Source organism: Durio zibethinus, chromosome 23 (assembly GCF_047325235.1).
Source record: "Durio zibethinus cultivar Kanyao isolate XHJ-2024 chromosome 23, ASM4732523v1, whole genome shotgun sequence".
In the NCBI taxonomy this organism is placed as follows: domain Eukaryota; kingdom Viridiplantae; phylum Streptophyta; class Magnoliopsida; order Malvales; family Malvaceae; genus Durio; species Durio zibethinus.
The window spans coordinates 8018383-8030922 of NC_143184.1; the positions used below are offsets into that span (position 1 = coordinate 8018383).

At 32.8% G+C, this 12540-nt stretch overlaps 2 protein-coding genes and 1 long non-coding RNA gene across 4 annotated transcripts; 1 reads left to right on the forward strand and 2 right to left on the reverse strand.

Moving 5' to 3' along the window:
- The first annotated feature begins 774 nt into the window (after nt 1-774).
- LOC149512181 (uncharacterized) lies at nt 775-1363 on the forward strand. Its single transcript, XR_016332422.1, has 2 exons — nt 775-913; nt 1170-1363. It is a non-coding gene; the product is annotated as an uncharacterized LOC149512181 (long non-coding RNA).
- Nucleotides 1364-1453: 90 nt separating this feature from the next.
- LOC111314484 (glucose-1-phosphate adenylyltransferase small subunit, chloroplastic/amyloplastic) lies at nt 1454-4773 on the reverse strand. 2 transcript variants are annotated; one of them, XM_022915898.2, is made up of 10 exons: nt 4490-4773; nt 4035-4331; nt 3686-3955; nt 3404-3583; nt 3220-3323; nt 3023-3134; nt 2791-2889; nt 2514-2633; nt 1963-2103; nt 1454-1658 (listed from the first exon to the last, which is right to left on the reverse strand). In XM_022915898.2, the coding sequence occupies exons 1-9, from the start codon at nt 4745-4747 to the stop codon at nt 1987-1989; spliced, it is 1557 nt and encodes a 518-aa protein (XP_022771633.1). In that variant the 5' UTR covers nt 4748-4773; the 3' UTR covers nt 1454-1658; nt 1963-1986. The 2 variants fall into 2 exon arrangements, with proteins under 2 accessions (XP_022771633.1, XP_022771632.1); XM_022915897.2 differs by lacking the exon at nt 1454-1658 and having other exon boundaries at nt 1704-2103.
- A 4543-nt stretch (nt 4774-9316) lies between these two features.
- Nucleotides 9317-12232, reverse strand: LOC111314485 (ras-related protein RABB1c-like). The gene is made up of 6 exons (XM_022915899.2): nt 11898-12232; nt 11358-11497; nt 10671-10753; nt 10296-10500; nt 10128-10196; nt 9317-9557 (listed from the first exon to the last, which is right to left on the reverse strand). Exons 1-6 carry the CDS (start codon nt 11941-11943, stop codon nt 9465-9467), a joined length of 636 nt encoding a protein of 211 aa, XP_022771634.2. The 5' UTR covers nt 11944-12232; the 3' UTR covers nt 9317-9464.
- Nucleotides 12233-12540: the final 308 nt, after the last annotated feature.

Below are 12540 nucleotides of genomic sequence, written 5' to 3' on the forward strand. Positions count from 1 at the left end.
ATAAATCTAAAATTTAAATCAATATATCTTTTCTCCTCTCTTAATAAACAGCCTCCTTAGTAGAAAAAAATAACAGAAGCTGTCGATGGTAGATGAACTGTAAATCTAAGCCTTAGTCATATGGATTCTTGAAATTTTTAGTAGAAAAAAAATCAATTTAGGAAAATCCAAACCGTTTAAAGTGAAAAGGAGCATCCGGGTAATTTTTAGAGAAAATCCGCTACCAGTTAGCCGTGGCCAGACGGTGGATGATGGCAGCCATTGCCAGGGAATAGTGATATTAGGGCAATTTTAAAATGAAAGTAATGATGGAAGAAATTTATGTGGATTTAAAAAAATAATAATGGTGGAAAACTGAAACCTAATCATATCATCAACGTCCAACACAAGTGAATAGCAGCGATGATGAGTGTGTTGAACTATCACATAGACAGTAATAGTTTCCTAAACTTTAACCACCGTACTGAAAAAGAAGAAACAAATTGAATTGAAGAACTGCCAACTTAGAAAATATCTAATTTACCAGCAGAGAAGGTTGACTTGGAGACCCCAAAGATTGAAAATTTTGGCCTGCGTAGCGATTCTGTAAGTGTAACTATCGGAGGGAGAGAAGACTGCAGCGTGATCAATATTTCGCAATTGTTCCCCCTTTTTCTATCAGTCAATCCGCGCTATTGGTGAACACTGACCTGAAATTTTAAAATTCTTTGCCATTGACCACCGATGAGAACTCGTCTCTATATATGCTCAGCTTGCCTTTCACCAACCATGAATTGGAACTAAATCATGAAGAGGTCTTCCAAGAATAATGCAGTTGTCTTTACTCTGTTTCAGGCCTGTATAGTTTTATCAATGGCGAGTTCAGGGTCTCTGTTAGTTCAAGCAAGAATTCCTCACTTCTCAGCTATCCGAGGTACCTACTTTGTTCTGCAACTTCATTTTGCTCTGTTTTTATTCATTGTTATTGCAGCTGTGAACCTAATTTTGCAGCATAATCAACTGCAAGTTTCGTGCTCTTACATATGTAATTGAACCCAAAATCAAAATCATGGGCAATTGATGGGTTTTTGGGCTTGTAGTAAGAAGCAGCTAATTTAAGCATCACCTATATTTCTTTCTCCTCTCGGTCTGGTTATATGTGCTTCTAATTTTGGCTCCGAATGTAACAGGAAGTTTGAAGACTGTTATACACTGTCGGAGTCTGAAACCACTTCCCCCAGCTGATAGGAATTCCCCCGACCCCAATCTAAACTATAGTCAAGCTCCCAACAACTGAGAAACGAGAATGAAATCTGTCCCCTGCTGCCTATACCTGTTCTCAACCAAATTACTTTTACCCATTTGAATAAAAATGTTTAATATTTACACAAATGAATAAATTTTGGGTACTGATTAGATTGTGATTCATATTGCAGTATTTTTAATTAAGAATTCATGCATGCCGACAGCCCAATACATAAAAGGCAGAGAGCCGATGATATTATTAGGAGAGGATATCAGATGAAAATATACCTACGGGAGGATTTTACATCTGCTAATGCTTCATCTCTGTTAAAATGGTTTTTACATTGTAGTCCATAAGATATCACTCATTTGTTTTATTGAATTAGGGGTTAAATGACCTTAGTCAATCTTTGGAATGTTTCTCCATGCCAATCCTGCATTTTAAATTACAAAGGCATATCATAAAAGATTGCAGACAATTATAGACAAAAGCTTTTATTTATGCTGAACATGACCTTTACAGCCATCATTTCGCAGGTTCTCTCTATTTAATACACAAAAGCTTTTATTTATGCCGAACATGACCTGTACAGCATCATTTCGCAGGTTCTCTCTATTTAATACTATATTATACTACCTCAAAATATACATCATACCGGGAAAAGACATTAAATATAGGAAAAAGTGGAAGTAATACGCTATTGCATTACTTTCTCAAGATAACTAGTGGAACAGTACCTTCACTTCATAAATGTAACTTCCTCAGATTACAGTTCCACTAGGAATCAAGGCATCCTTGATTACTGTGACAATCCCACTCTTAATGAAATATCCATCTGTTTCCCTTGCAGCTTCTTGCACATTGTCACTGTTAATGATCTGGAAAAATCAACATTTATTGTCAACATTTAACACTGAGAATTTAATAAACATGGATCTTATTAGATGGTATAAATAGTTCCAAATTTATGAGTCATAGATTATTGCATTAAAACTTTTATCTTCTGTTGTCATTCCATTTAAGAACTTTATACCATTGCCTTGGGATTCAACCACTGACACTTTCTTCAGAGAGGTAACAAGCAATGCCAAAATTGGATACTAAGGGAATCAGCCGAGGAGAAGAATTTTTATTCTAGTTGAATTTCTGAGCAGAAGAAACAGCCCCAAGGTGACATTTTAGTGAATGATCAGTGAAACTTATATCTCGTTTTAAGAAAGGGGTTTAATTACTATGTTGAGATCATAAAAGAAATTGCGGTAAATTAATAGATAAAATAACAACCAACCTTCACATTGTCGCCAATTCGAGCATTCTTGTCAATAATGGCTCTCTTAATATGTGAATTTTTTCCAATACCAATTGGAACACTGCCCTTTGCAGCCAGAAACCTCCGGTCAGCATCTGTCTGGAGGAAGACAATGAGGAAACACAGATTTTTTTTTTTTTAAATTTTTGGCCATCAACAAAGAAAGGAAGTACAGATTATTCATGGAAGCAAATTATTTATGTCACCAAAAAAAAAAAAAAAGAAAAGGAAGCTAATAACTTTCAGAGCATACTACCTCATAATAATCTGCTCCCATCAGTAAGGTATCTTCAATGATTGCACCCTCAGAAATGCAAGATCGAAGACCAACAACAGAATGGTGAATTTTACAGTTCTGCAATCAACAAAAAATACCCAGAGGATTACCTGTCATAAGTTATCTAATTTCCGTTTAGCTTGTGAACATTAGAAACCATAGCCAATTAGAAAAACTAAGCAGATTATTGACCTAGCCCCAAGGAACTGACCTTAATAACACAACCCTCACCAATAACACTATCAGTAACATCAGCATCAAGCATTTTGGATGGAGGCAAATACCGAGGCTGGGTGTAGATTGGAGATGAACGGTCATAGAAGCTGGGAAGAAAGTTCAAAACCATAAAGGTAATTAAATTTATCATCAAGTTCGTCAGACCATAATGTATTGACAAACTAGCACTACCTGAAATCTGGCACTGGCTTTTTGGTAATTCCCAGATTTGCATTATAAAATGCCTCGATGGTACCAATGTCCTCCCAGTAGCCATCATACAAGTAAGCTTGCACCTACATATGTTAACAAGCAATTAGACATCCAGAATGGTAACAGCCATTCCAAGGGAGGGATGTATGAAAAGAATACTTACCCTCATCCCAATGGAAGTAGCACCTGGAATGACTTCACTTCCAAAATCATTGGCACCCGGAAACTTCTCTCGAAGAAGATTCAACATCACATCTTTACTGACAACATATATGCCCATACTAGCAATGTAAGGCATCTCTTTTGCTCTCTCATCATCAAGACCTAAAATTGTAGTATCAACCTAAAACAACACCATCAACATTAGAACCATAAAAACAATAACAGCTCTTAATTCATAACTTCAAGAATTCATGTGAAAATCTCATCCAAAGGAGGATTCTACCCGCATAGCTTTCAGTTGGTCTCCTTTTGGTTTCTCAGCGAATTCAATTATACGCCCTTCTTCATCAATCTTCATAAGACCAAAAGCAGTAGCCCGTTTTTCATCCATAGGCAATGCAGCTACAGTAATATCAGCATCAGTCTCTCTATGCGCCTGAATAAACCTTTCATAATCCATTCTATATAAATGGTCCCCGGCAAGAACCAAGAACTCCAAAACATTATGCTCCTCAAACAACCACAAATACTGCCTCACTGCATCCGCCGTCCCCTGTACGTTCAAACTTTTGCAAATCAAAACCCAAAAAACCATAAAAAAAAATTCAAAACCCATTTTAGTAGTAGCCAACCTGGAACCAATTTGGATTCTCAGGACTCTGCTGAGCAGCAAGAACTTCGACGAACCCTTCGTTCTTGTAACCACCCATGTTACTAGCATATGCACGGGAAAGGTGGCGATTGAGTGAAGCAGAGTTGAATTGAGTGAGAACGTAGATTTTCGATATGTTACTGTTCAAGCAATTGCTAACAGGAATATCAATTAGCCTATAATTTGCTCCTAAAGGAACAGCCGGCTTTGCTCTCTTCTTTGTCAGTGGGTAAAGCCTTGTCCCTGCTCCGCCTCCCAAAATAATCCCCAAAACACTCTGCCAAAACAATCAAATTTCCCAAAATTTTCATCAAAAAGTACAAAAAGTTTTGGCCTATGAGCATATTTCAGTTACTTGAGCAATCGAATCGCGTCGTTTTGTGGATCAGACAAAAGATTCAGAGATATCAGAGACAGAAATAAAAGGAAACTTACTCGACTAGCGTCGGGGTCAAGGCATGTCTGCGAGTTCTTGGAATCCGAAACGGCTTTCGGTGAAACGACCAATGGAGTCCGTTCAGTTTGGCGGTAACGGGTAACCGTTTTGGAAACAACCTTGTCACCGTAAAGAGCGGAAGCCGAGAACGACAAACTCTGAGTAGCCGGGGATTTACGGATGGAAGAAGTGGAAGAAGAATGGGATGACGTCGCAGAAGGCAATCTCCAAGCACCGATCGCAGCCATGCTCACCATTTTGTATTTCGTGATTTTGGTCCGGTAAGTGAAGGATTCTGGAGTGGCATTTTTTAGGGGAAGGGGGAAGGATCTGAAATTGATGGGACCTCGGATTTGCCATTATTGTTTTGGTAAAATTACGCGCCGGACCTTAGGGGTTTTATTGCCATTTGGCGGGGGATTGGTCTGTTTCAGATCTTAAAAGGGGAGAAGGGTGTTTTGGGGATTTGGCAATGATTAAATCAGTTTTTTGTGGGGGAAAATATCTGGGAATTAGTGAGGAACAAATGGGTGAATGTCGTTTCGCAAGAAAACAACGGTCACATGATTGTAAGCTTCGATCACAGCCCTTTGGCACCGTCCATTTTTATGACTTTTTTCTTTATTTTCTTTTTTATTTTTGGATAACAAAATAATAAAAGCAGAAATATAAAAGTTTCAAAAAAAGGGAAAAAAAAAAAAGATAAATGAAATAAAAAAAATTAAAATTTATTTAGAGTATCTGAGCATGTATGTCAAAAGCTACAGTGGAGCATGAATCACAAATGCTGATAATAAATATTTTAATCGGTCACCCTCAGACATGTGACTTTATTACATTTATCTTTTTTTGTGATTTCAATAATAATATTTAATTTTTTATTAGTTTTTATTTTATCAAAACTTATCCTAACTGTTTTTTTTTTTTTGTGAGTTATGAGATTTATTTTTTACTAATTTTGAAATAAAATGTAAGATTTATTTCTAAATAAAAACCAAATGATGACATCTATAAAATGATAAGGTAATAAACTCTTTAGATGAAATTAAGAATAAGATTTACATTCATAGTTAACTATAACATTAACAAATATTTGAAAAATAGATGGATAAATTGAATACAGAAAATGGAAGAGAGTATACCATAAAAATATTATTTTTATTGAAATTTAGGGTGAAAATGTTAACTGTTAGTATCATTATTATTACATAAAATAAAATAAATTATATAACTCTATTAATAAGAAATTGAGAGAACATGAGATTTAACTCAAATTTATAAAATTATTTTTAAAAAATAATTTTATTTAAGATTTAAATTTTTTTTTTTTAAATATTATTTTTTATAAAAAAATTAAAATAATATTTAAGATATTTAAATTTTAAAACTTATAATTTATTTTTTAATCTCAAATTACTATTTTTTATTAAAAAAACTGAGCATTGAAATAAAATATGCCCATTTAGTTTTTTTTTTTTTTCATGTAATAATTACTTGAAATCGTTAATCAAAAACATAAATATTTGGGATGGGCCTGACAAGATGAAGTGAGCTCGTGACACGTGGGGTCATCCCCTTAGAATGTTGTTTAGCGACGAGCAATGTGCTGAGGCGTAGGGCCTAAGTGGGACCAGAGATGGGCTGGCGTTTAATAAAACAAAGGGAGTTTCCCCCATTCAACTTGAAATTCATGGCTGGCCATTCCTCTTCAAAAAAAAAAAAAAAACAAACTTGTTGATGTTGATATGCACATTCCGGGCCGTCCAAATCTTGATTGAAAGTTGCTGATGTAGGTGTTTTATACCAACCGTTGCTTTTAAGAAGGCAACGAGGTTTTGATTAAGTGATAAGAGGGAACTTTAGAATATCAAGTTTTGTTTAAATTTTATTTTGTGTGATTTAATTATTTAGTAATATTTTAATTTTTTTAATTAATTATTCAGATATATATTATATATAAATATAATATTTGATTATTATTATATCATTTTTAGACTTATAATTAAAAAAAAAAGCTAATTATACCTTTGTCTACATTGTAGTTGGGTTTTGAAAATTAATATTAAATTATTTTATTTATCTAAGAAATAATGATTCCAATTTAATTAAATAAAAGATATATACATTCATCATTAAACTAATTAAATGTTCCATATTACTAAGATTGTTTTAAGAAAGAAAGTAATAGTAAAATAATTTTTAAAGTCATATTTTGACTTGAAATTTAATTTAATAGATTTACGATGTTATATTTAAGATACGATATCTAACATAATTTAAATTTCAATATTTACATTTTTTCATTTTCAAATTATATTTTTATTAAAAAATAATTATGCTTTAAAATTTAATATTATAATACTTTAGTGTACCCATATCATTATTTTTCTAATTGCCCTTTAATGTAAAAAAAAAAAAAAGCAAACAAACAAACAAACAAATATGCATCTTTGCATTCTATTTCAAAAATATATGCTTCATTCCAAGATAACAAGATTATTTTTCCCCTTTTCCCATCATAATTTTGAGAGAAGAAATATTAGGTTATGGGGATAACTTCACATAGATTTTCTTGCACTTCTTAATTTGGGTTAATATTATCCTGCATAACTGCAACTGAAAGTGGTAAGTTTTTTTTTATACCCTTTCTATTTGCAAAAATTTGGGAGGAGATGGAGTTGAATCTAAAATATTAATTAGTGATCATCCTATAAAAGTAAAAGCCATCAAGGCAAATTTGAGTTTATAAAGTGTTAGTTAAAATTGCTTTTAAACCATATAAAAATGGATGCGGGCATGTGAGATTTTCCAATTATAATTAGAGAAACCTAATTACATATATTCCAAATTTTAATTCTAACGATATTTCCTTACGAGAAGAGTTTGGGATTATATTTAATTAATGTTAAATTTATTCAATTGAGTTAACGGGTTGGATGTGGGCATTCCTTTTCTCTCACTTAAAAAAAAATTATTGTAGTAATTTTTTTTAATTTTATAAGTTGAGTTAAGAGATTAATACATTTTTTTTATTAATAAAATTATTTTTATTTTTTTAATATATTCTAAATTATCTATATCATGTTAACTCCACTAAAAACCAATGAAATATTTCTAAATAAATGTTATTGATAATATTACTTATAATAGCACTAAATGTTACATCCATTGTTTTTTTTTTTTTTAATATTTAACTCGTACGGTAATCCTCCTTCCTTCTTTCTTCTTCGATTTTTTTAATAAAGTTTACATTTTTTAATTTCTAATAACAAGCAATGCAACTTTTTTTTTTCTTTCTATGCACTCTGCCAAAGGTCAACAACTTATTCGACGGATTTTAATCCAATTCGATCCGACTTTTATAAGATAGGATTTGTTTTTTTGAAATTTTGGTTTTAAATTGGGTCGGATTCGAGTTTTAAATAAATTCGATTTGATATTATATAAAAAATTATTTTTTAATTAATTATTTAATTTTTATTTATATATATTTATATAATGATAATTTTAAACATTTATATTTAAAAAATAATATTTTATATTTTAAAAAATAATATTTTATTAATTTCAAGTCGGATCAGATATCATTTATATAGTATTGGATCGTGATCGAGGTCGAGATCAAGAATGAATAAACAAAAAAAAAAATTAAAATAAATTCAAGTTTGAATTTAATAACACATAAAATCGGATCGAGTTCGAAACGAGTAAAATCCATCCGAACCTAACCCGATGCTAATCCTAGCATGGAGTTGAAAAGTACAAGTGTGCATGTTTTTTTTCTTTTTTTCTTTTAGAAACGTGGAAGCTTCATTTCTTCTTATTGGATCCAATATTCAACATCAAGGAAGAGCACTTTTCGATAATAGTTACATATAATTCGACAGGATAATTGCGTGTGCTTGTCTGTCTTATTGATGTTAAATATATATAAAATATAAAAATTTTATAATTTGAGTCATTAAATACAAATTTTTTTATCGTAACTCATAATTTTTGTTAAAATTTCAATTCGTATAATTTTATATGTTTTTTATATCATTTTTCTTTTCATGTTTGAAATTATCTTAGTTACATCTAATAATACATAACCACTTTTATTTTAGAAAAGCTGCTTGTAGTAAGTTATTCTTGTAAGTTTTGTTTCAATTCTTCTTGTTAAGATGATGAAAGTTTTGGCAAGACGACTGAAATTTTGAGCACGACTTGGAGATACTGCTCCTTTGTTATATACATGTTTTACCGTCCATAACCTCCATTCTATAATAATGTTTTCTGCTAACGTTGAAAAATTGCTTTGCTGGAATCTTACAGGGGTTTATGTTAGCATGAATACACGTTTGAAGACAGTGAAACTAACACTGAAGAAAAAAAAAAAAAAAAACAATACCAGTTACCCGGCCTTGACCATCTGAGTGTGATCAGGGGGAACAACATTCGTTATTATATTCTCCCTGACAGCTTGAATCTGGAAACTTTGCTTTTGGAGGAGACACTTAAGCCTAAGAAGCCTGCTGCTGGTATTTATAATTTATATATTTACTCTCAACTCTTTTCTGTTCCCTCCTGTTTATATTTGTATGTGTAACTTTTACTTATTTCTACTTATCTATCCATCATCTATTCAGGGAGGCCTTTGGGATGTGGGAGGGGAAGGGGGCGCAGCCATGGCTGTAGCCGAGTTCGCTAATTGCCATTTTGGAAACAGCCTCTCTCAGCTTTTGCAGCGTCATGTACTTTGCTATCCGAATGTGCTAGAGAAGAATTGAAAGGAACGACCAGTTTCTTTCTCTCTCAGAAAAAGGAAAGAAAAAGAAAGAAGCATATATAAAGAAATAATTATATCTATTAGTAACCCGTGGATGATTGTTGTTAAAAACAATATGATCGAGTAACCAACAGCAAAGTATAACAAACCTATGAATCCACAATCAAAGCACAGAAAAGTCTCAACTTGGAAAAAGATACTAATTTTCAGCTGCAGCAGCTGCCAGCCTGAGAAGATGTACCATCTCTACCTCCTGATGAGGTTGTGTGAGTTTCATGTCCAATTTTTATGCCATAAGACTGCAAAAACAGAAAAAAAATAAATAAATGAAGGTTAATGATTCAAGTATTCAACCATTCCAAATTGCTGAACATTTCTCCAATACCCAACAATTTATTATAAAGCTGGAATGGAGATAATTCCTAAATTTTTGCATTGATGCACTATACTAAAACTTAAAAAAGCATGTAATCGAATCTATTTCTTTTTTATTTTTTTACCTCTTATTTGACATCTTATCCATTATCACCAGAAATACAAGCAAATTTCCAATTGTATATGCAGAGGGATGCAGATCCTCATGTATGCCAGGGATTAAGCGAGAATACCAGAAGGGAATTAAGACTGCGCTTTTTATTTTTCTTGTGCTTAAAGAGAGAAAAAGTAGAGTGGGGTTGACAATAAGATAAAATTCACATATGAACTAAACAACCAGATGCCAAATTTGATGTAACTTTTGCCATATTAATTGTAACACAGAAAGACAGAAAGGGAAGAAGGAAGGGATAGAGAACAAATGGTGAGTTTAAGTCAACAGTTTGATACAAAGAGATAGTAGAAATGTGGGAAATATAAGCAGACAAGCTAACCTCATTAGATATGTCAATAACTCCGTCCTGAATTTTCTTGTAGATTTTTTCAGCTGTGCTTATAAATGCCTGCAATAATTTTTTGTTAAAAATTCTAGAGCATGTATATCAAATAGTACATATGAAGACAAGCTTATTAATACTCATGCTATAGAGCATTCTTATCACCTCTTCAACATTTTGAGCAGTTTTCGCTGAGGCCTCCATGAATACCAGCCCATGTTCCTTGGCAAACTGCTCACCTTCCTCTGTGCTCACAGCCCTTCTATGAGACAAATCACACTTGTTGCCAATAAGCATAACTGTCATGTTTGCATTTGCATGCTGCCTTGCATCCTCCAACCAGCTAGCCAAGTGATTGAAAGTTTCCCTCCTGATTATTAATCATATATGCATGTAGCAGTGTTATTATTGCAGCTGAAAGCACATGCGAAATTGTTTCTTTGGATAATATATGCATGTAGAAAATGCACAAGAGAAAACGTTGGTTGTCTAAAACGTCATTGACATAACTTAAAAGTTCTGAAAAGAAAGAACATATACCTAGTAATATCATAAACTAGAAGTGCACCAGCAGCTCCTCTGTAGTAAGACCTTGTAATGGATCTGAATGACTCTTGGCCCGCCTGACAAAACAAAGAAAATTCAGCATCCACAACTGAAAAGAAACACATGCTTCAGATTTTAAATGCCTTAAGCTAGGGTTAAGTGAGACGTAAATTGTAACAGACATAACAACCACTGAGGTCAAATGCTACAAATAACCTTTGTATCATCGAGGGAATATTGCTGAGCATATAAAATCTAGTGCAGCTAATCTTATTTTGTCCTACTTAAGAGCATCATAATGCCTATCTTTTTTCAATGACAGTAACCAGTACTATAAACAATGGTATCAACTATGAACTTGTATTCCTGAAAGATTGAGTAGACTGATTATTTAATATTAAGGGTACAACCATAATCCATTTATCTTAATACACCCCTTCTGGTGCTAGCCTGAAAGCTTGGCTTCACACATGGTCATACTCAGACCAGCCAGGAAAACAATAAGTTTACAGGATAACAAATTTTGAACCTTCAACATACCATTTCGATGCTTTGTTAGAGAATCACTGTGCAATAAATGCTTAAATTGGCAAATAAAAGTTAAACAACACATACAGACACGTTGCATGGATGTAACTTTCAACTAAAACGTTTAAAACCAACAAACGAGGAAAAACCAACCGTGTCCCAAATTTGAAGCTTTATTGGCTTGTTTTCAATGGTGATCATTCTGGCTCCAAATTCAACACCAATGGTTAAATCATGAACAGGCTGAAATCGTTTGTCAGTGAATTGCAAAAGAAGACATGATTTTCCTACTCCTGCAAAAACAAAAAGAACATATTTATATGCCACACTTTCTGTGACTTCAACACAGGGGACAGCACTAACATAATATCCTTGGGAAAACAATATTGCAAAATGGCCAAATTGAGTATCATAAGCAAAAACACTTAAAAGTAGCAAGCTTCATTGGAATGCTTCGGTAAAGCTTTAAATTCCTAGCAAATTCAGAACTTGATGTTGCTTTTAACAGAATCAAACTCATAAGACAATTTTTTAAGGATAAAAAAATAGCCCATGAATGAGAACTAGAGAAAGAGTCGAAACTGCAAATTAAACATATAAAGAAACAACCAAAAAACATAAAAGCAACGACCCGGATATCAAATTTCAAAAAAAAAAAAGAAAAAAGTAAAGAAAGCACGAAAGGAATCTTACCAGTATCTCCAATGATAATGTACTTGAAAAGGTAAGCGTAAGACATCGTTTCTGCTCGTATTTGTACAAGCCTCAAATACCCAAAGTCCCAAATTCTGTACTTTGTTTTGTAAACGAATGATCAGATCTTATGAACAAAAGAATTCGATTTATATCACCCAAAAACAAAACAAACAAGAAAAAAAAGGTTTTTTTACTTTAAATCAAATGGTTTTAACCGTGTGAAAACGTATCTGAAGAATGAAAAGAGATTGTTAAAGCAAAACAAGAGAAAAAAAAAAAAAAAAAAAGAGAAGTAATAAAGGACTCAATGATCTCCTTTTCTTCCCCCGTCTATTTCCTCTCGACGATGCAATTCTTTTTCAATTACAAGAAACAAAACGTAAGGGCCTTATCTTGCACAGAAACAGGCTGTTTGTCGGTTATCTTAACCGCGAAGAATTATCCAGAAAAACAAACAAGCAAAGGTTAAAGGCTCAAACCCAATGCTATCGAGTTCAAGCCCAAATAAGACCCTCTGACTTTGATACAGTGCCTAGTTTTGTTAAATTCCCGATTTGAATTGGTTATCAATTTCTATCCAATTCCTATTCTAATTTATCAATATTTTTAAATAAGTTTTGAACAAAATATAAAATACGAT

Bases quoted from the DNA above. Each gene is read 5' to 3' on its own strand.
- LOC111314484 (XM_022915898.2), bottom strand. From the start codon at position 4,747: ATGGTGAGCATGGCTGCGATCGGTGCTTGGAGATTGCCTTCTGCGACG. The intron at 4,332-4,489 runs GTAAGTTTCCTT...TTGTTTTGGCAG, and splicing joins TTGACCCCGACGCTAGTCGA to AGTGTTTTGGGGATTATTTT. The intron at 3,956-4,034 runs GTTGGCTACTAC...TTGAACGTACAG, and splicing joins AGAATCCAAATTGGTTCCAG to GGGACGGCGGATGCAGTGAG.
- LOC111314485 (XM_022915899.2), bottom strand. From the start codon at position 11,943: ATGTCTTACGCTTACCTTTTCAAGTACATTATCATTGGAGATACTG. The intron at 11,498-11,897 runs GTAAGATTCCTT...TTGTTTTTGCAG, and splicing joins CATTATCATTGGAGATACTG to GAGTAGGAAAATCATGTCTT. The intron at 10,197-10,295 runs GTGATAAGAATG...AAATTATTGCAG, and splicing joins CTGCTCAAAATGTTGAAGAG to GCATTTATAAGCACAGCTGA.